Source organism: Thamnophis elegans, chromosome 3 (genome assembly GCF_009769535.1).
Source record: "Thamnophis elegans isolate rThaEle1 chromosome 3, rThaEle1.pri, whole genome shotgun sequence".
Taxonomy (NCBI): Eukaryota; Metazoa; Chordata; class Lepidosauria; order Squamata; family Colubridae; genus Thamnophis; species Thamnophis elegans.
In genome coordinates, this window is record NC_045543.1 from 30,070,493 (window position 1) to 30,091,694 (window position 21,202).

The 21,202-nt window shown below is 39.8% G+C and overlaps 1 protein-coding gene across 1 annotated transcript; it reads left to right on the forward strand.

Annotated features, from left to right (window-relative positions):
- Positions 1-81: 81 nt before the first annotated feature.
- LOC116505555 (cytochrome P450 2K6-like) lies at positions 82-19,862 on the forward strand. The gene is made up of 9 exons (XM_032212846.1): positions 82-419; positions 6,344-6,506; positions 7,339-7,488; positions 8,094-8,254; positions 9,085-9,258; positions 11,176-11,320; positions 15,186-15,370; positions 18,718-18,859; positions 19,486-19,862. Exons 1-9 carry the CDS (start codon positions 237-239, stop codon positions 19,671-19,673), a joined length of 1,491 nt encoding a protein of 496 aa, XP_032068737.1. The 5' UTR covers positions 82-236; the 3' UTR covers positions 19,674-19,862.
- Positions 19,863-21,202: the final 1,340 nt, after the last annotated feature.

A 21,202-nucleotide genomic window follows, 5' to 3' on the forward strand; every position in this document is an offset into this window, starting at 1 on the left:
CAAAATATCTTATTAACTTTAGTTTAATCATTAACAAGGATGACTGTGAGATACTCTATCTGCCTTACTAACGTTAAGAGGTCCATTTCTTCAATTAATCTTAGCTTTAAGCTTAAGACAAGAATTTAATACTTCTATCCTATTTGGACCTTTTCAGTTGGCAGACACTCTCCTTGATCATATTGCGTGGCAAACTTTTTCTTACAAGAACAAAAGAACTTGCCAATTAAAAAGAAATGGATTGGATTGTTTCTATTTCAGTACTGTTCCTATCTACACTTATGATTATGCTCCTTTTTAAGATGGGCAACCCCTGGAAGAAGAGCTCCAAAGATTTTCCACCAGGACCCAGGCCTTTGCCTGTTGTTGGAAACCTCCACATAATGGATCTGAAGAAACCTTATCAGACAATGTTAGAGGTAACTTTTCCATCTTTCTGTTGCAGGGCAAAATTGCATCATTTTGTGATTTTTGTAGGTGAGGAAAATGACAACTTGTTCCCACCAAAGATAAATGAGAGAAGGATGGAATGCTCTTATTAGAAAAAAAGGCTCATTCATTTGTCATTTCCTGACAAATAAAAGAATGCCCTATTCATTCTTTTTTCCCTAATCTAATCCCCTAGATAGATCTTGATAGGCATCAATGAAATATATTACTATAGAAAGACAAAATGGATAGTTTTGAGATCAGGGCTTTAAAATGTATGCAATAATTTTCAGTTCATGTTCAAAGAAAAACATGGTATAATTTTCAATAAACAACTATCTATATACATATAAATAATGTGTAAATACATTATATTAGAAATACCATGTTTCCCAAACTGTTTATTAGGGGTAAAAACAAAAATGCATTTTTCAGAAAGGTACACAAAAATTAATTGCTCCCCAAAAGTATATTTGGACAAGGAATAGAATGGAATGGAATGGAATAGAATAGAATATCAGAGTTGGAAGGGATTTTGGAGGTCTTCTAGACCAATTCCCTGCTTAGGCAGGAAACCCTATGCCAAGAGCCAAGGTGGCGCAGTGGTTAAATGCAGCACTGCAGGCTACTGCTAGATCAGCAGGTCAGCGGTTCAAATCTCACCGGCTCAGGGTTGACTCAGCCTTCCATCCTTCCGAGGTGGGTAAAATGAGGACCCAGATTGTTGGGGGCAATATGCTGACTCTCTGTAAACCGCTTAGAGAGGCCTGAAAGGCCTATGAAGCGGTATATAAGTCTACTGCTATTGCTATTGCTATTGCTATGCCATTTCAGACAAATGTTAACCAGTATTTTCTTAAAAACTTATTTTTACAACTTCTGGAGGCAAGTTGTTCCACTGATTAATTGTTCTAACTGTCAGGAAATTTCTCCTTAGTTCTAAGTTGCTTCTCTCCTTGATTAGTTTCCACCCATTGCTTCCTGTTCTACCATCAGGTGCTTTGGAGAATAGTTTGAATCCCTCTTTTTTGTGGCAACCCCTAAGATATCGGAACACTGCTAACATGTCTCCCCTAATTCTTCTTTTCATCAAACTAGACATACCCAATTCCAGCAACCATTCTTTATATGTTTTAGCTTTCAGTCCCCTAATCATCTTTGCTGCTCTTCTCTTCACTTTCTAGAATCTCAACATTTTTTTTATATCATGGCGACCAAAATTTGATGTAGTATTCCAAGGGTGCCCTTACCAAGACATTATAAAGTGGTACTGACACTTCATGTGATCTTGATTTTATCCTTCTGTTTAGGCAGCCTAGAACTGTGTTAGCTTTTTTGGCAGCTGCAGCACCCAGCTGGCTCATATTTAAATGGTTGTCCCCTAGGACTCCAAGATCCCTCTCACAGTTACTACTATTGAGTGAGGTACCATATACTGTATCTGTGCTTTTTGTTTTTCTTACCTAAATGTAGAACCTTACTTTTTTCATCATTGAATTTCATTTTGTTAGATAGCGACCAATGTTCAAGTCTGTCAAGATCCTTCTGTATCTTAAGCCTATCTTTAAAATTGGTTAACTGAGGGAAACCAAAATAGATTCATTTATTTAATGTTCAGAGGATTCAAAGAATTTCATGAATGAAAGCAAGTGATCAAATGCCTTCTAAAAAAAGATGGGTGGATAACAAAAGGAGACAGTGCCCATGCCCGCTATAATTCAATCACAACTTTTGAAACTCAACCAATACCTAAAACTCCCCAGTCCTCTCCTCTCTATCCTTAACTTTCTCATACTCTCTCTAGTAGGAGTCCCCAATCCTGGGCTATGGCCCACTACTGGGTGCCATGCAAATATTGGGCAAGCATGTGCACATACAGTTCCACTTGCACAAGTGGTAGGTACTCACACTTGCTTATGAAGCTCTATTTGTGTGAGCAGCGGGCGCTCATGCTTGCATGCAAAGTTTAATTTGTATGAGTGATGGGTGCTTGGACTCCTGCACGAAGCTCCATTTGCAAGAACTCACATGCAGGTCAGCTGTTCACCTGGAACCATTCCCTCTTCCCCGCACCAGTCCACCAAGCTGGAGAGGTTTGGGACTGCTTCTCATAATACCCCTCCCTCCATCACTTTCTCCCTCCATTTATCTCTTTTCACAGAGAATTCTACTTTCATCATCTCTTCTCAATCATTCTCCACAAACTTCTTGGCCTCATTCTCCCATATCTTGCTTTCCAAATTAATGATTTTTTGGAAGCAGATATATCTGTGTCGTGTGTGCTACTGGGAAACGTTTATCACAGACATTCTGTGAAAAAAACTGCAGGAAAACGTTAGAGGGTATTGAAGCATTGTTTCAACACCTACTACCTACATTTACCATCCCTGTACCTATCTATCAAACTTGCACCTATACCTACCACAGTACCACCTACATCTACTGTTCTGATCCCCACCTTGCCCGTTCAGAAACTACAGCCACACACAGCTTGCAAAGGAATGTTTTTATCAGTCCCGGCTCTTGCTGGCTGCGAGCCCAAAATAAACACAGATAAATTCTCTGGCAAAAGTAAACTACAGCAAAACAGGTTTATATAAATCAAATCACTTATCCAAGTGCTTTTTCTCGATGACTGCAAATAAACAGAGACTTGACTAGAACAGGAACGGAACGGAATGGAATGTTGACTTCTGCAACTAAGGCATGGCACCATCAGTCTTTTATTCGCAGGAGGAGATCCTAACGAGCCACAGCTGCTCATTATCCTCTCCTGTGAGTCGGTCAGCCCTGCATCCCGAAATAACTCACAGGAGGTTTCTGCTGAGTCACAACACTATCCCTCACCGCAGGGCCCTTCCCCCGGGTCTGACGGTCCGGATGCGGTCGGGATGGGGTGTCTGTATGATAGGCTCATAATCATCTCCTGTGTTTCCTTCTTTGTTCCTTACACTGCGCAGACCTCAGCATGTGTGCCTCCTGATATAACTCCCAAATACCTTCAGGAACATTCCCCTTGATCCAATGATCCCCTGGCACCCGGTGGCCACCACGTCTCTTCCTGCCCTGCATGGCGTTGACACCCCATCCAGGGTCCTCCACCTTCTCCAAGGCCAACCCACCAGCCCCCGTACTGTCGGATTCTGGCAGCAGCTCCAATGGTTCTTGCCGGGCCCTAACACCCTGTCCAGGGTTCTCCATCTCCTCCAAGGCCACCCCACCAGCCCCCGTATTGTCAGATGCTGACGACAGCTCTAACAGCTCCTGCCAGGCCACAACACCCTGTCCAGGGTCCTCCACCTCCTCCAAGGCCAACTCATAAGACCACTCGCCGTCGGAGTCTGGCGGCAGCTCCAACGACTCCTGCCGGCCCACAACACTATCCCCCACCGCAGGGCCCGTCCCCCAGTTCCGACGCTTGGGATGCGGCCTGGAAGGGTGGGTGACGGCCTCCATGGAACACTGTCCAAGACACTGGTGCCCTGCTGGGATCCTAGAAACGAAGTCCTGTGCTGCAGGGACCGAGGTCGGCAAGGGCTGTAATCTTGGAGAAGCCCTTCTCGCAGACCTGGCCCATTGACACTGGACACATGACTTTACACACTTCTGCACATCATTTCTTAAGCAGGGCCACCAAAACGTACGGGATGCCAGGCGCAATGTCCGGAAAAAACCCCAATGTCTTGCTGCAGGAGCGCCATGAACCTGAGAGAGCACCCGTCTATGGATATGCCCTGCGGAAACATAAAACCAGCCCCGATACTTCAAAAGATCCCCCTCCAAAGTCCATGGGGAAGTCGGCCCTACTTCCACCTTTCATTGCTCCACCCATTCGTCACCCCACTGCGCATCTCGTATCAGAGACTGTATGCTCATGGGATGATAAACTGCAGCGCAGGATGCAACGGGTAGAACAGTCCAGGGTGGAAGTGAGTCCACAGGGTCAGAGTTCTCCGATCTCCTAGGCAGGGCATCCACCCTTGGATTCCACACCCCACAAATGCACACTACATTGTGCGAGCGGGGTATCAAAGCCGCACAAACATGCCAGTTGTCTGACATGATAGTTCGTTGCTGAGGGACGGCCGCAGTCTGTGCAACCATTCTATTCTTCTTGGGGCAACTCCCCGCCAGGTGTCCAGGATCCCCACAGTAGAAACACAACTCCTCAGTACGTCATCTGTCCATCTCTGTACGTGACACTCGAGGTCACCCAACTACATGGGCTCCTCCCATTCCACTGCAGTCTCTTGATGAACCGGCACGCTAGTGGTCTCCTGGAATGCATGGCGAGGCCTCCGCCTCTGCAGCCAGGCGTCTATCTGGAGGCACAAGTGGACCAACGCATCAAACGTCGATGGCCTGTCCACCCTCACCAGTTCATCTTGCAAGGCATCAGACAACCTGTCTTGGAAAATGTCCATCAGAGCTGGTTCATTCCACGGTGAATCCTGGCTACGCAGCCTGAATTCACTCACATAGTCTTGCAATGAACCACTCCCCTGCTGCAGTGACTTAAGACGTCTGGATGCTGTTTCCCCCTTAATGGGATCCTCAAACATTCACCTAAAATACTGACAAAATCCCTGGAAGTCATCCAACAAAGGGCTAGGCTGGGTTAACAAGGGGGTAGCCCAACGGGCAGCTGTGCTGTGGAAAAATCCTCCGCTCTCAAACTCAGGAACAGCTGGCATTGTTCCAGAAACACTGCAAACATGACTTGATTTCCATCAAATTTATCCGGCATAGCCACAGGGCACTTTCTCCTTGGCTGGGGCGGGGGGGGGGGGGTGGGTGGCTGCAGCTCTCTGCAATTGAGAAATTTGATCAGCCAATACTGTTATTTGTTGGGCCAGTCTGGCGTTCTCAGCGTAAAGTTGCTCCATAATTTATGAATGGAGGTTTGTCTGGGCAGAAGTCAAACTGTTCTGACCTCCACCTTGCCCGTTCAGAAACTACAGCCACACACAGCTTGCAAAGGAATGTTTTTATCAGTCCCGGTTCTTGCTGGCTGTGAGCCCAAAATAAACACAGATAAATTCTCTGGCAAAAGTAAACTACAGCAAAACAGGTTTATATAAATCAAATCACTTATCCAAGTGCTTTTTCTCGATGATTGCAAACAAACAGAGACTTGACTAGAACAGGAACGGAACGGAATGGAACGGAATGGAACATTGACTTCTGCAACTAAGGCGTGGCACCATCAGTCTTTTATCTGCAGGAGGAGATCCTAATGAGCCATAGCTGCTTGTTATCCTCCCCTGTGAGCCTGTCAGTCCTGCATCCCAAAACAACTCATTGGAGGTTTCTGCTGAGTCACAACAATCTACTATAGTACTGCCTTACATCTAAATGTATTTACCCATGTAGTAGTCCTGCCATACTATTATCCTTCTCATCTTTTTTTATTATCATCTCCTATTGGTATTTTATGATTATACATATTACTTTGTTGCTTTTCATGTACACTGAGAACTTAAGCACTGGGGACAAATTCCTTGTCCAATCACACTTGGCCGAAAAAGAATCCTATCCTATCCTATCCTATCCTATCCTATCCTATCCTAACCTATCCTATTCCATTCCATTCCATTCCTGCTAAAAGGAAATGATTATGGTGCTGAAGTACAGTGAACCATGGATATTGTGGTTCAAAGATATTCTTAATAACTTCTTTTCAGTTCAAAGCACAGTTACTTCTATTGTGTATTACTGAAATCTACCATAGAATCTGCAGCAAAGTCTTATTACTTGTCCTGTACATTTCATAAATGATCTTTTTTCTTAGGTAAATATTTTTATTATTGTAAACTTATATTGCAATCTGTGAGATGTAAGTTATATTCTCATTGTGCTTTATGAAGGGTCACTTTTTTGATCATAGCTATCTCTCTCTATTTCTTTTTTACAGCTATCAAAACAGTATGGACCTGTGTTCAAACTCCTACTGGGACTCCAGAAAATAGTGGTGCTAACAGGATATGAGACCATAAAGGAAGCTCTGGTGAATAAGGCTGATGTGTTTGCTGAGAGGGCCTCTGTCCCCATATTTGAGGAGTTTTCAAAGGGTTTTGGTGAGGACCCTCATTCCATGTCAATACAATTTGCAAGCATATACTGTAACTATACAATTGAGACTCTGTGCCAAATATATCACAGAAGCAGAACAAATTAGAATTGACTGAAACTGAATTGACTGAAACTGGTTTTTAATTTGGAAATAACTCAGCTCTTTCCAAAATAATAACTGAAAAAGATATAAAGGAATGTAGGGAACAATGAAAGGTTTTTTTAATAATGGTACATAGCAACAGAAAAAAAGGAAAAGCCATGTCAGAAACTAAATATAGGAAGCAACTACAGAAGAACAATATAGTATAGCTCTTGCTAAGATTTAGTGCTGTCAGTTAGATAATTGTATATTCTGGAATAAACAATGCTGTAGGGTAGGTTTCTTTAAGAAATGATATCTTTCTTTGCTTTCTTTAAAAAGCCACTAGTCAGTTCTCTGCATTGGGATGGTCTTTGTAATCATTCTCTAAAAAGGGACTATAGACATCTTCCTCAAACTCTTCCTCTAACAATTGGCAGGATATTTTGGGGCAGAATTATTTGGCTCTCTCCCATGCATGAATTAGATCAGTATTTCCATACACACCAATTGCAAGACATGGGTATTTCAACTCACAGAATTGCCTGGGGAATTCTAGGAGTTGAAGTACACACATTTTAAAGTTGAAAAGGTTGAGAAACTCTGATTTAGACAAACACTAAGGTAGCAAAATTAGAAAACTTAATTGAATGTTTAAGAAATGTTCCTTGGATTGGAAGAGCCAACTGGATGACTGTAGGGAATGCCTTTCTTCATAATCAGTTGAAATTTTTGCATATTCTTTGTTATTTCAGGAGTAGCTTTTTCCCATGGTGAGAACTGGAGGGTGATGAGGCGTTTTATGTTAAGCACATTACGGGATTATGGGATGGGTAAGAGGTCTATGGAAAGCAGAATAGCTGAAGAGTGCAGTTTCCTGGTAAAGAAGTTTGAATCTTACAAAGGTGAGTTGATGTTTCTTCTGGGGCTCAAAAACTTATCTATCTTATGTTATCTTGAAGGAGTAGAGATTTCTTCATGACACATTCCAGACTTCCAGAACTTTAGTTCTTTTGAAATAGTTTTTATTGAAGGATATTCACAATGCTGAAAGATAATAAAAACTCATATCAGAAAAAAATATAAAATAGAAGAAACACAAAGTGCAAAGAGGAGAGATGAAAGGATCAGAGACAAACAATCTCTCAAGAAGAAGAATAAAAAAGAAAAGAAGAGAAAGATAGAAAATATTATTTTAAAAAGTGGCTAATTTCTTGCAACAAATACAGGATTAATAGTGTCTCACTCTCGATGAGATTACATAATGGTTCACCTCTTCCCATAACTACCCCTCCTTATCCATTCACAAATCCAAAACTCATTGTGATTTCTGTCCAAATGTCAGCAAAAGGTCCATAAATGTTTCCAGAAGTTTTTTTAATTAATATTTTAACTTTGATCAAAGAATCCAATTGATGCTAGAATCAAGGCAATGAAAATCCAAAGATAGTAGTTATGATAGGTTTATATTATATTAACATTTTGCTGAAAATCCATATTGGTTGTTTAGGAAAACCATTTGAATTCAGAAGAATCATGACTGCAGCTGTTGCCAATATCATAGTATCCATTTTACTTGGGAAGCGATATGACTATGAAGATCCAAGATTTATTAAATTATTGAGCTTGACAACAGAAAATGCCATGCTTATAGGAAGCCCAGGAGTGCAGGTAATGATTATTCATCTGAAAAGCATTAAAATCTCATTTAGTGTGTAGGCAACACAATGTACATTTTTCATTGCAAAATCCAGAGCTAATGTAGTGTAGAAAAACTCAAAATATTTCTTTAAAAGTGACCCAATATTTCCATTGTCCTTCCACTTGAGCATACAAATATGTATGGAGGTAGGTCAAATATTTATATCCTATATCAATCGTTTTTGCAATGGGAACTTGGTGCAACTCTGGTTCCATTTTCCAGTCAATTTACAGTATAAAAAAGACTACAATCTAATTCAAATGTATTTCAATTACTAAGAACAAATAGATGAAAATTTTATATGTTAATGAGAGCAACACAATATTAACTAGAGCTGTCTAGTTACCTCCAAAATTCCCCACCAAATTTGTAGTGGAAAAATTTCCTGGACACTACATATTGCAAACCCTATGTTTAAGGAAACTGAAAGGACGTCTAATTGCTCTAGCAGTAGCAATAGCAGTTAGACTTATATACCGCTTCATAGGGCTTTCAGCCCTCTCTAAGCGGTTTACAGAGTCAGCATATTGCCCCCACAGTCTGGGTCCTCATTTTACCCACCTCGGAAGGATGGAAGGCTGAGTCAACCTTGAGCCGGTGAGATTTGAACTGCCAAACTGCAGCTAGCAGTCAGCTGAAGTGGCCTGCAGTACTGCACTCTAACCACTGCGCCACCTCGGCTCTATATTATTATGTTTTCTGGTGTAATATATAAAAAGATATCATTTGTAAAGTCTTTCCAAAATGATATTCTAGGTATGTGAGTTCTTTATTATCTCTGTTATTTTGTATTTTTCAGCTATATAACATGTTTCCCATGCTTGGCTTTCTTTTTGGCGCTCGTAAGAAAGTCCTGAAGAACAGAAAGGAATTACGTGCTTTTCTCAATGAAAACTTCATCCAGTGTCTTAACAATCTAGATGAAAATGACACAAGAAACTTTATTGATTCATATCTTGTACAACAGCAACAGGTAATGTAATGTGCAGAAATGGCAGCTTGAAGTTTTCCATAAAATTTTGCAAATTGAAGCACCTGCAATTGGCAAGAACCCTTATTACAGGGAAAAGAGCAAATCTAGCAAATTGGCAAGGGTCTCCAAATATTGAGCAATCGTTCACTCTGCCTAGTGTTCAGTACACTTCTTTCTTTGGAAAGTTTTGTATTATAATCACTAACCAGCATTATTGTAGTCACTGATCCTCATCTAATTAGCCTAAACTTCCAAGAAATTGAGAACTCTAGGAAAGTAATCATCCATAATAATCTTTTTATATATTTATTGTACATTACAATGTTAGAACCCCCATAATAAATTCTTCCTCTATATGGATATCAATAAAGAAAAATTTGCTTTGAATGCCTACAAGTTGGCACACATTTGGGAAGTATTATATTTAATTGTAATGTTTTTGTTTTGATTCTTAGAAAATTTGCACAAAAGAGAGATAGCGGCATATAAAAAGAGCATTATTGGGTAGTTACATCATTTGCATAGAAAGTAATATACTGCATTTCAAGAAAAAAGCATGTTCAAAGACTGTTACAACAACACCTACTAATTGTTGTAATAGGGTTTCTTTAAAAACTTATTTAAAACACAATAAATAAATTATGAATACCAGTATATTAAAATTGTACAGATATAGATTAATCCAACATAATTAACTGAGAGATGCAGGTCTTTGTACACTGCATTTCATTTAGGAAATGTCACTGGAGATGTACAATCAGTGGTGGGTTGCAAATCCCATTCCAACAGCGATGCTCCACGGAGCATTGTGCTGGCGCTGTATGCGCCATGCATCTGCGCAGAAGTGCAGAAGCCTTTAAACACCGGTAGGGAGCGCGAGCTGGTGGGTGGGCCCTCCGGAGTACCGTACTGGAATGGTATCCGGTGCTCCGGGCTGGCTCCGGTACACCTGTACCGTGGCGTACCGCCTGCAACCCACCAGGGTGAAATCTTGGGAAGATTTCAGAAGTGGTTTGCCATTGCCTGCTTCTTAAAGCTGAGACAGAATGACTGGCCAAGGTCACCCAGCTGATTTCATGGCTAATGAAAGACTAAAACTCACTGTCTCCCAGGTTTACCCTGATGCTTTAATCACTATACTAAACTGGCTCTCTACTTACATATACACACACATACTTTAATTATCTACACAGATACAATCCACCTACTGAAACTGATATACTCTCTCACACACACTCAGAGAAGGAGTAGAATTAATCTTTTCCAATGATGGTTATGGAACTGAAGATTTAAAAAACCCTCATAGTGTGTAGAGTTGTAACCTCCTGAATAATAACTATCCTGTGAATAATTATTTATAAAATGTGTAGCAATCCCAAAGTGGGGATGACTGTATCAAATAGGATTTAAACTAGAGCATTTTAGAACCCAAACCTCATCTGTATTGAGAATGCCATATTTGTAGAGTCCTGTGAAGATTCTGTCAATAGGTAATATCCATTAAATCTTAATGACCAGCAGACAAGATTACCCATTGTTATTCAGGTCAAAACCTCGGTTGATAGAAAGGTCGCCAGCAAATACAAGTGATTGCAAACCCAGACTGATCTCAGTTTGGAACATTTTCAGAATGGTTGAAAAACTGGTAAAGTCAGAACATTTTGAACTCAAGGTGGACTACTTCAAAGCTTAAAACATTTTGCATGCTACTAGTTTACCTTTTGCACAAGTCAGATTTCCACTGAGAAAGAGTGGGAATCTGCCTTTTTAAAAAAGATATCTGGATAGAAAGTTGCTGATTTCTATAGGTGCAACTAGAGATTGCTGTAGAGAAGGTTGCACATTCTTTGCAATACGCCCAGGAGTGTACCCTTTTAACACCAATTTTAAAAGCAGGCTCTTTTTTTTAAACTTTAGGAAAGAAAGACCCAGAGCAATGGATATTTTCACCATAAAAATCTAGAAGAGTCCGTGACAAATCTATTCATTGCTGGTGTGGAAACAATCTCAAGCACTCTATTTTGGGCCTTTACTCTAATGATGAGGTACCCTTTAATTCAGAGTAAGTGCTTTACAATTTGACAGCTTCCATTATTTCACTATCTTGATTTCAGGTAAACAGTGTTAAATGTGGAGTAACTAAGATAAGTGACAATGGCTCTGAATAATATCTAAGTAAAGGAGGGAAAAAAGTCAAAGAATTCCATTTCCAATTTTCTGTACTGACTTGAATCATGCAAAAACACAAATGGAGAACCTGCTTTAAAGGAACTGCTTCTTTTCCATCCCTGTGTATGCTCCAGAACATGTTTTGGACACCAAATCCAAAGAATGGTGTAGCTCTAGAATTTAGTGAATACATGTTATTAGTTACTACCGTAGAAAGCTATGATAGTGTGAATCATTGGACTCTATTATATTACTTATAATATGTAAGCTCAGTAAGATCAACAGATATTCCAGGCAGCACACAACGAAGTCATATCCACACAAACCAGAATCCTTAAAATCCCCAGTAAATAATAAAAATCTTGATAAGTACTCAATGGCTTAAGCTATCTTAGAACCTCAATGCCTGCTGAAACAGGACTGGCCAGCTCAGACTTGGAAGATAAAGAAGAGGTCATCAGCCTGATGGGCTTAAGCAACACTTTGTTGGAAAATCTTTTTAGTAATGAGTTCTGTGTCTTTGATTTAGGCTGATATACTACAGATTTGGCTATTTTAGGAAGTATCAATAGAATAGGTTGAATTTGTAGCTCCAAAGGAGATTATTCTGTATTGTAGGGTCTGCCCAGTGGTGGATTCCAAATTTTTTTAGAACCTATTCTGTAGGTATGGTCTGTTTTGTGGGAGTGGCTTGGCATCATGTGACCAGGTGAGCGTGACTAGGTGGGTAATGTCATGGGTGGGCATGGCCAACTCGATGTCACTCATATGGAGGGGCACCTGGCCTGGCTTCTCCTTGCCCCTCCCCTCCCAGCCAGTTCTTGCCTCGCCTTGCATGTTATGGTGGGAGCGGAAGTATTTTCAAAGTCATCTTCCCCTTGATACTAGCCAATAAGATGAGATTTTGCTGTCAAAAGACCGCCTGCTGTACATTTCCAAATATTGTTTATCACCATTCTCTTGGTAAGATTGAGTGGAGAGATTTATAAAGAATAACAGAGTTGGAAGGGATCTTGGAGGTTTTCTAGTCCAACCCCTGCGGAAGCATGAGATGAGACCCTATACTATTATGGACAAATTTCTTCTTAAAAACCTCCAGTGATGGTATACTCACAATTTCTGAAGGCATCTCATTTCTCTAATTGTTCTACCAAGAAATTTCTCATTTTTAGTCTGGATCTGTTTGATAAGTTTCCATCTCACAGATCCATCTCATAGTTACTTCCAGTTAAGCCAGGCACCACCTATTCTATACACTTTTTCTTGCCTGTGTAAAACCTTACTTTACTCTCTATTAAATTGCATTTTTGGTGAGAAATGATGTTTTACAGTGGTATTCAGTTTACTACAATGATTTTTGCAAACTGCATTAAAGGTTGAAGAATACACCTCTGCTTATACTGATAAAGATTATTCTTTTTCAACATTAAATCCTACAGTAAATCAAATATTTCCAATCCTACAATTGAAAACACATTTGAAAGGCCTTTAGTGGATGTTTCTTTCTCTTCTCCTTTAATTAAATCTTTCTGCTTTATTTTTATTATTGGGCCTTATTGCAATATTTCAAAATTCTCAAAGATCCTTCACAAAAAGCCATTTCTAATTTAACTGGAATACAAAACAATCTTTCCGGTGTGGAATTCCCTGGCTCACACACACACCCCTCAGTTCCTCAACCCCTCTCAGTGTTATGTACAGAAATATGTTTCTCTTTTATTGTTCATTTTCAAATTAACAGGCCAGCCCATTTGGGGGAGAGAAGCAGCTTCTCCTTCCTCATGCACAAGCCTGATAGAGGACAATTGCCCCTTCCGCTCCTGCCCTCTCTTTTGTTCCACTGCAGCATCTGGAAAAATGCGCGCCAAGGATAGGAACCCCCCCTCCCATGGCCTTTTGGGGAAAACACACATACACACCTGTCTCCAAGGTGTGCTGGTGGGTGCCTTAAAGAAAACAGACCTCGGAGTTGCTCCCCAGATAGATCTTCCTTTCTTAAACAATTTAAGAGCATTGCCACTGTATTGCAGACTTCCTTCTCTGCTTTTTCTTTTCTTTTTCCTGGCAATCTATTGTGAATGGACACACAGAGCTCTAAGAGGAATGGAGGCCCAACTTCAACCAATTGGTGCAGGCCGGAGACCATGCAGCCCGCTCCCCCGCCCCCAAAAGACCCTCCTGTTGGTCTTCCCTCCAGGGCGGGGAGCAAAGAAAGACAATTGAGGGAATCCCCTCCAGTTCTCCTCTGCTTCCCCATCACCCTGTCCACACATACCTCTTCAGGGTGCTGGCCTCCCAGGGGTTGAAGCAACTGAAAGGGACAGGCAGGCTGCCATAGTTCCACTGAGAAGACTTTTTTGAGAAGAGAAAGTGCTCTGATTGGGCTGCACTCAAGTTGGTGGAGCACCCACGTCACGTGACTGGAGCAACCGCGGGGATCACCTGCAGTGGCTGTGTCCCTGGCGACGGGTGGGCAGTTGCGGGTGCTCCACCAGCTCAGGTGCAGCTGGATTGGACCACTTTCTCCTCTCAGAAAAGTCTTCTCAGTGGAGCTGTGGCAGCCTGCCTGTTCCTTGCAGGTGCTTCAACCCCTGGGTGGAAGGGGGCCGGGGGGGGGCATAAAGGGAACAGCAGCTCCTCTGTGAATGGAGGGGAAAACGTTCAGCTTCTCTCTGCTATTTAAGGGCTGCAGCAGGGAGAATCCCAACTTTTCCCCTATCCCTTCATTCAGAGTGGAGCTGCTGCAGCCTCTCCACATATTGCCCAGTTATGGAGCCATGCAAAAATGCCAAGGAGGGGCAGCCTTGGAGGGCCTGTTCCTCCTTCCCCTTTTCCTCTCAGCCCTGCAAATCCAGAAATATCCCCCCTCCAAGGAGCAACTGAGACCGTGCAGGGGGGAGGGGGGGCAGGAAAAGGTAATTGGACAAGAGAAGTTGAAAGCCAGGAAAGATGGAGGGATCCCAATTGTGCAGCAAGAGGAGTTTCTGCAAAAGGGAGGAGCAGGGGGCAGCCTCAGCTTCCAAAGACCTTTTGCTCTCAGGCAGGGATGCTGGCCGGCACTCGCTTCACTTACTGCTCACCACCGATGCCCCTTTGGCTGGCCCCGCTGCAGCCCTGCTGGTTGGGTGGACAAAGGAAGTGGGTGGGCAGGTCAAGCATGGTGCAGACAGGATTGGATTGGATTGGATTTATTCGATTTGTAAGCCGCCCTATTCCCCGAAGGGAGGGAGGGAGAGGGAAAGGGGGGGTGGGAGAAAGAGATGGAGAGAGAGAGGCGGCCAGGCGGTCAGGGGGAGTGAGGGGGGGCGGCCAGGGGACTTAGCGTTCCGGTATGCGGCCTCCGGAGGACCCAGTACACAAATACACACTGGATTTCTGGATCTGATTCTTGCAAACTGGACCATACCCCCTAAAACCCACCTCTGGGTCTGCCACTCAGAAGGCCTGATAGCTGGTTCACCCTCCAGCCACCTATTTAAGAGGGGAACCAGCAACAGACTGTCTCTTTATAACCAAACTGGATAGCCAGGTTGAATCCTGACAATTCTGGCAAGGTATATCTGTCTGATATATCACAGTATTATGTGTAAAAGCACAAGAGTCATATATAAAATTAAAACTTCTGTTAGTTTTTTCTCCATGTATCTTCTTTAATTTGAACTAGTGAATGTTATCGCAATTTAATATTTCTAAGAGTTAGTGCCATAACCAACACAATGAGATTATCTTACTGGATGTTACTATTATTATTATCTCAGAAAAGGTCCAAGAAGAAATATCAAATGTTATTGGATATGCTCAACCAAGAGCCGAACACCGAACAAAAATGCCATACACAGATGCTGTAGTCCATGAAGTTCAAAGATATGCTGATGTCATTCCCTTAAACTTGCCACATGCAACTACAGTGGATGTTAACTTTAAGGGCTATTTCATTGCAAAGGTGATGTATCTGTATTGATCTCTTTCTCGTCCTAGCTAATTACATTCAGTCCATTTATTACAGTGCAACAATAAACAGTCTTCAAAAGCTTTCGTAAATCTTTTGCCACAGACTCTATTAATTTTACGAATATAGTAATCTGGCATATTTGATTTTATTCAAACTCTATGGAGTCACAACCTTGCAAACAGATAGAGTAGGAGGTATATTGCATGGGAGAGCTATATTAGTTGATGACAGCGGGAAAAAAAATCCGAGCTTATATCACCATAATGATCAAATGGGAGTGCAAGTTATTCTTAAGAATAATTAAGTGATGATGTTTCTTATAGATCCTAATGCATTCTCATAGAATATTGTATGTATTGACCCTTTTAGTTTTGTCATCCACAAGTAACATATGAGAATCTGCTTTGTAAGGACTCCTTTATCCATGAAGAATAAGCACAAGAATGAAGACTTTGAAGTCTTAATTTTTGAAGTTTCCTTGGATTAAGAGGCTTTCTATTGCATATTAGCACCCTAAGACTAAGAACTATAAAACTCAGTGCTGTTTACATCTGAAGGGTTTTTTTTTATTTGCAGTGCAGCAGAAAAATATTTTTATAACTCAATTTTATGGCTGCAAACAGAAACAAAGGGGCAATGTAGTTCAAAAATTCAAAAATCTCTCTATACAGTCCAGTGTAGGTGATTGGGCAGATTAATGCATCTGTGAACCACATTGAAAATCTCAGGAAGGGGGCGGGGCTTGATATTGCAATGACACGACATGCAATCTTGGGACTCCAGGATTGCTGTTGATATCTCTGTTCCTGGACGATCCTTTTGGACCTAAACTGTTCTGAAGGAACAGTGATAGAGAAGAGCATGTTCTGCTGATCTCAGGGGCATCGCAAAGCCCCTGATTGATCCAGGAGAAAGCTCTTTTTTGCCAGCTATAAGAGAAGCAGTCAAAATGGCTGCAGAAGGTTGGGACAAGCCTCTGAAACAGAAGTAGTACAGGAGTTGTGTTGAATTGGTGAGGAAATTTTTTATTATTAGAGAAGGGAAGCCCCAAAAGAATTAGAATTTAAAATAAAATTGAAGACAGAAGAAAATAAGGGGCGAATTAACTGGTTTAAGATGATCATGTTATCTTTTCTACCTTAACTGTGTTTGTTTTCTATGGATGGACTCTTTATAAGTGCCTCTTACTTTTAAACTGGACTGGTCTCTTTTTTCCTTCTTCCTCTATACTTTCTCCATTTTTTGTATTCGTGGATTAAAAGCTTCTTCTCTCGTAAGGCTTGGATGGAGCATAATTTTTACACTTTTTTTTTCCTCTCTCGGAACTTGGTGTTTACAGAGAGAGACAAAAACAGATGGAAAAGAGGTAACGCTACCATCTAGTGGCTAGAGGCTTGGCAATATCTGATAAAGCTATAAGCTTTGTTTACTGAAAGGCTCAGTGGAAAACATTTTATTGATACAGGTGATCCTTTGAAGGAAACAGAAAGCTTTGATCTGAAAAACTCCACTAAATTTGTTTGACCTAAAAAGTCTCAGATGTTTTGGCAGTGTTTATAACCTGGAAAATTGCACAACATGAAGAAGAAAAGGCACTAACTTTGCAAAGAATTTTCTTAGAAATTCAAAAAGTTTTAATAATTACAGAGAGAATTGAAAAGAGACTTGAAATTATAGATCAAAATACAGAAGGTATGGGGATAGTGATGAAGTTTGAGGACAGAGGTGAAAAAATAACAGAGAAATATGAAAGTGATAAGAAAATTGTTGACACTGACAGCAAACTGAGAGTGGAGGGAAATGACAAGTGTGAAATACGAAAAGGAGAAATTGATGAACCGGAACTTTATTTCAGATGTCAGAAAATAGATGAAGAAAAGAAAGAAAATTTGGCAGAAATAATGAGAGTAATCTTGGCAGAAGCATTAATGATTACAAAAGTTAAGCTGATAAAAAGACCAGATAGAGGGTTTCGAATTTTTATAAGACATGCAATGAACAACAAGTTCTTAAGAGAAGTCCACATAAGACTTATCAAGAAAACACTTAGAATACAGAATTTACAAATGGCAAGAGATATTGGACTACAGTATCTCTGGAAGGATACAGGATGATGAAATGAAATGTCACAATAAATTTTAGTTAAATGTAGTTAAATTTTGAGTGCTATGTACAACGTAATAATAGCTATAGTCAAATAAATGATTAATAATGATAACAAAGCATTCAAATAAATGATTAATAATGATAACAAAGCATTTATATATATTAGATTGATAATATGAAATTTTATACAACACTGTATGTGGGGATTATGGAGATAATGTTGAAAAGCCTTTTTATAAAAGATAAAAAATGCTATATAGAATAGAATATAAAGATGTAATATCATTGGGTGATTTCAGGATGATGTAATAAAATGTCATAATATAAATTTACTTAAAACTTAATATGCCTTATCTTGAAAGGATGTAATAATAGCTAGACTTAATGGATATTTAATAATTATAACAATTTGCATACATGTATATTAGGTTGATGATACTAATAATGGGAAAAAACAGGAATTGAAAATTATTAGAGAATGTTATCAATGCTAAAATAATAGAATGATGTCACAATAAATTTAGTTAAATATGGTTACATTTTGAGTGCTATCTACAACATAATAACAGCTATAGTGAAATAAATGATTAATAGATAACAAAGCATTTATATATACTAGATAATATGAAATCTTATACAAACTGTATTTGAGGATCATGGAGATGATGTTGAAAAGCCTTTTTATAAAAGATAAACAATTCTATATAGAATAGAATATAAAGATGTAATATCATTGGATGATTTCAGGATGATGTAATGAAATGTCATAATATACATTTACTTCAAATTTAATATGCCTTATGTTGAAAGGTTGTAATAATAGCCAGGCTTAATGGATGTTTAATAATTATAACAATTTGTATACATGTATATTAGATTGATGTTACTAATAATGGGGAAAAACATGGAATTGGAAATTATTAGAGAATAGTATCAATGCTAAAATGATTGAATGACTTAGAATAGGAGGAAGCATAATAACAATGTATATAAAGATATCTTGATAGTCAATATGTGAATTTTGATAAAATTCAAGTGATGACTACGGAAAGGACACAGAAAGATTTTGTAACCAATCAACAGGCTTTTATGTTATATGTGTTGTCTGTTTGTGTCTGTCTGAAAATAATTTTTTTATTAAAAACAAAATCCCAGGAATCAGGATTATACAATAATTTGGTGGATTATGTAGGATCTTGATTTCTAAATCACCCATTGCTTTCTCTTTATAGGGCACAAATGTTATTCCATTGCTGACCTCTGTGCTCCATGATGAATCTCAGTGGGAGAAACCTTATGACTTCTACCCTGAACATTTTCTCAACATTGAAGGAAAATTTGTAAAAAGAAATGCATTCATGCCTTTCTCTGCAGGTAGTAGCTAGTTTTAAATTATATTAAAATAATATTCAGCTTTTCTCCTTGATTAAATTCTTCCAAAGTGACTAGTAGGAGTAAAAGTTAATAGCAATAGTTTTTTAGCTGTTATTTTTCCAGATCATTCCTTACTTAGAAATTTTCTGTGAAGAATGTGACAATAATAGTAACAATAATAATAATTTATTAAATTTATATGATCACAGTTTAGAAAAATATTTAGCCACAGGCATTGGAGGGTCCAGCATGTACATGTGAACATCTCTACTTTTAATTTCATCGGTGTGGCATCCTAAGATTTTTTAAATAATCACTCTGGGAAACAGAAATATTTACACCTGCTGTTTCAGCACTGTAATGCGATTCATGATATACTTTAGTTTTGCAGACAAATTATAGGGGTATTTTCAGTGGCAGTACATCAGTCTTTCAGAATTTGCATTATTCTTCGATATCATTAGTCAGCATGATCTTGCTACATTCTAACCTGTCTTCTTGGGTTGGATTTGTTATTCTGAATTTTACAGTGAACTCTGAGACCAATATGATATGTGAAGGTGAAGTAAAATACTATTAGCAAAACTAATAAACCCAAATCATCTGTTCTCTACTCCTTGTTACAGGTCAGAGAGTATGTCCAGGTGAGATCCTTGCCAAAACGGAAATATTCATGTACTTTACTAGTCTTCTGCAGAGATTCACCCTCCAGCCAGCTCCTGGATTATCAAAAGAAGACCTGGACATGACCCGTGCCATTGGGTTTACAACACCTCCCAAGACTTATATGTTATGTGCTATACCACGTTTCTAAAAACTAGGGATATTCAAAGACTCATAAGTCTGAATTGCTCAGTTGTACCTGTCTCTCTTGTTGGAGCCTTTCCCCCCTCCCCCTGCAACATCTAGTTTTGAATATGATCTTTTGCTGGTGTGTGTGTGTGTGTGTGTGTGTGTGTGTTGTATGTATGTATGTATGTATGTATGTATGTATGTATGTATATACACACACATACACATATACTGTATATATATGCATATATATGTGCATATATATGTATATATGCTTGTATGTGTGTGTGTGTGTGTGTGTGTGTGTTGTCTCTTAAATGTTAAGAATACCACATATCTGAATCCCTTAAGATCAGTAGATCAGACAAGGATACATCAAAATTCATAGTAGGAACATTGACATTTATTTTTTAAATTGGAATGTATGAACATCAACTTCCAAGAAGAAAAGCCAGTTCACAAATGAATAGTACTATTAGTAGCAGCCAAAGGATACAACAGAATTAGTCTTCAGTTGTTATATCAACCACTACACAGGGACAATAAAAAAAACTGCTCTCTTGTTTTTGTATAATTTACACTTGTCTTTAAAGCATTAAAAAACTTGTTTTCAGCTAAATCTATGTGTTCAGATGAAACCCAGCAAACATCTGATTTGGACAAAGCATTGAAGTCCCAGCTGTATAGAGAAAATATATTTTACTTTTTATTGGGAAAGGTGTGAACACTTATTTCCAAGAAGAAAACTGGTTCCCAAATGTTCAAGAAAATTGGACTCATTCCCAACATTGACACCTCTATCTGAGCAGCAATATTTGTCAGGTCTGCAGCCAATTGTTTTGGGAATCTTTGGCCTGCCACACTAATATTCTAGTCTACTATGCTGTTTAATTAGTGGGGAATTGGGAGGGGGAATAACAAGGAATAGAATATGATGTTGTCAAAATAAAATTCCTGTCAGCCTCTGCTTTGCTGCTTGCTTTCGGCTGCCATTGAAACTGGGAGGGGGGGACATTGTATGTGGGTGGGGAAGTATCGGCACAGGAGTAACTGTAAAAAGGAGATGTTCTCACCATCTACTGCGCATGCTGCAGATAAAGGATTTGCCGCCATGGCCAACTGTCTGGCATACCAGCCTGATGATGCTTTTTGAAGACATCTCCCACATGACACCTGTGGGGTGTGCTGATTGGACTATGCACTGAGGTTACCAGGGGGAGGGGGTTGGGTCACATATTGATATCTATGCTTATGCGCGCTTTTGCCTCAGACCTTGCTTTGCCTAGCTACTATCTACTCATGACCAGTAAAAGTACTCTTAATTCTGCAAAATGGAGTTGAGTGGTTTTTTTCTTGGTTACTGAAGCAGCCCTAACAGTAAGCAAGGTCTCAGACACCCACTCATCCCAGAGCTGATAACTTCCGAGGGGAGTGCACCCAATTCCTACACCCCCCCCGGAACATGTCCCAGCAAGGCAGCAACCAGGGGGAGAATGAGGAGAGCCTCATGAAACAATTTACAGAGGCTTGGAAAAAGAAACATTCCAGTCC

Coding starts and splice junctions, on each gene's coding strand:
- LOC116505555 (XM_032212846.1), top strand. CDS start 237: ATGGATTGGATTGTTTCTATTTCAGTACTGTTCCTATCTACACTTATG. Junction 420..6,343: donor CTTATCAGACAATGTTAGAG/GTAACTTTTCCA, acceptor TCTTTTTTACAG/CTATCAAAACAGTATGGACC. Junction 6,507..7,338: donor GGAGTTTTCAAAGGGTTTTG/GTGAGGACCCTC, acceptor TTGTTATTTCAG/GAGTAGCTTTTTCCCATGGT.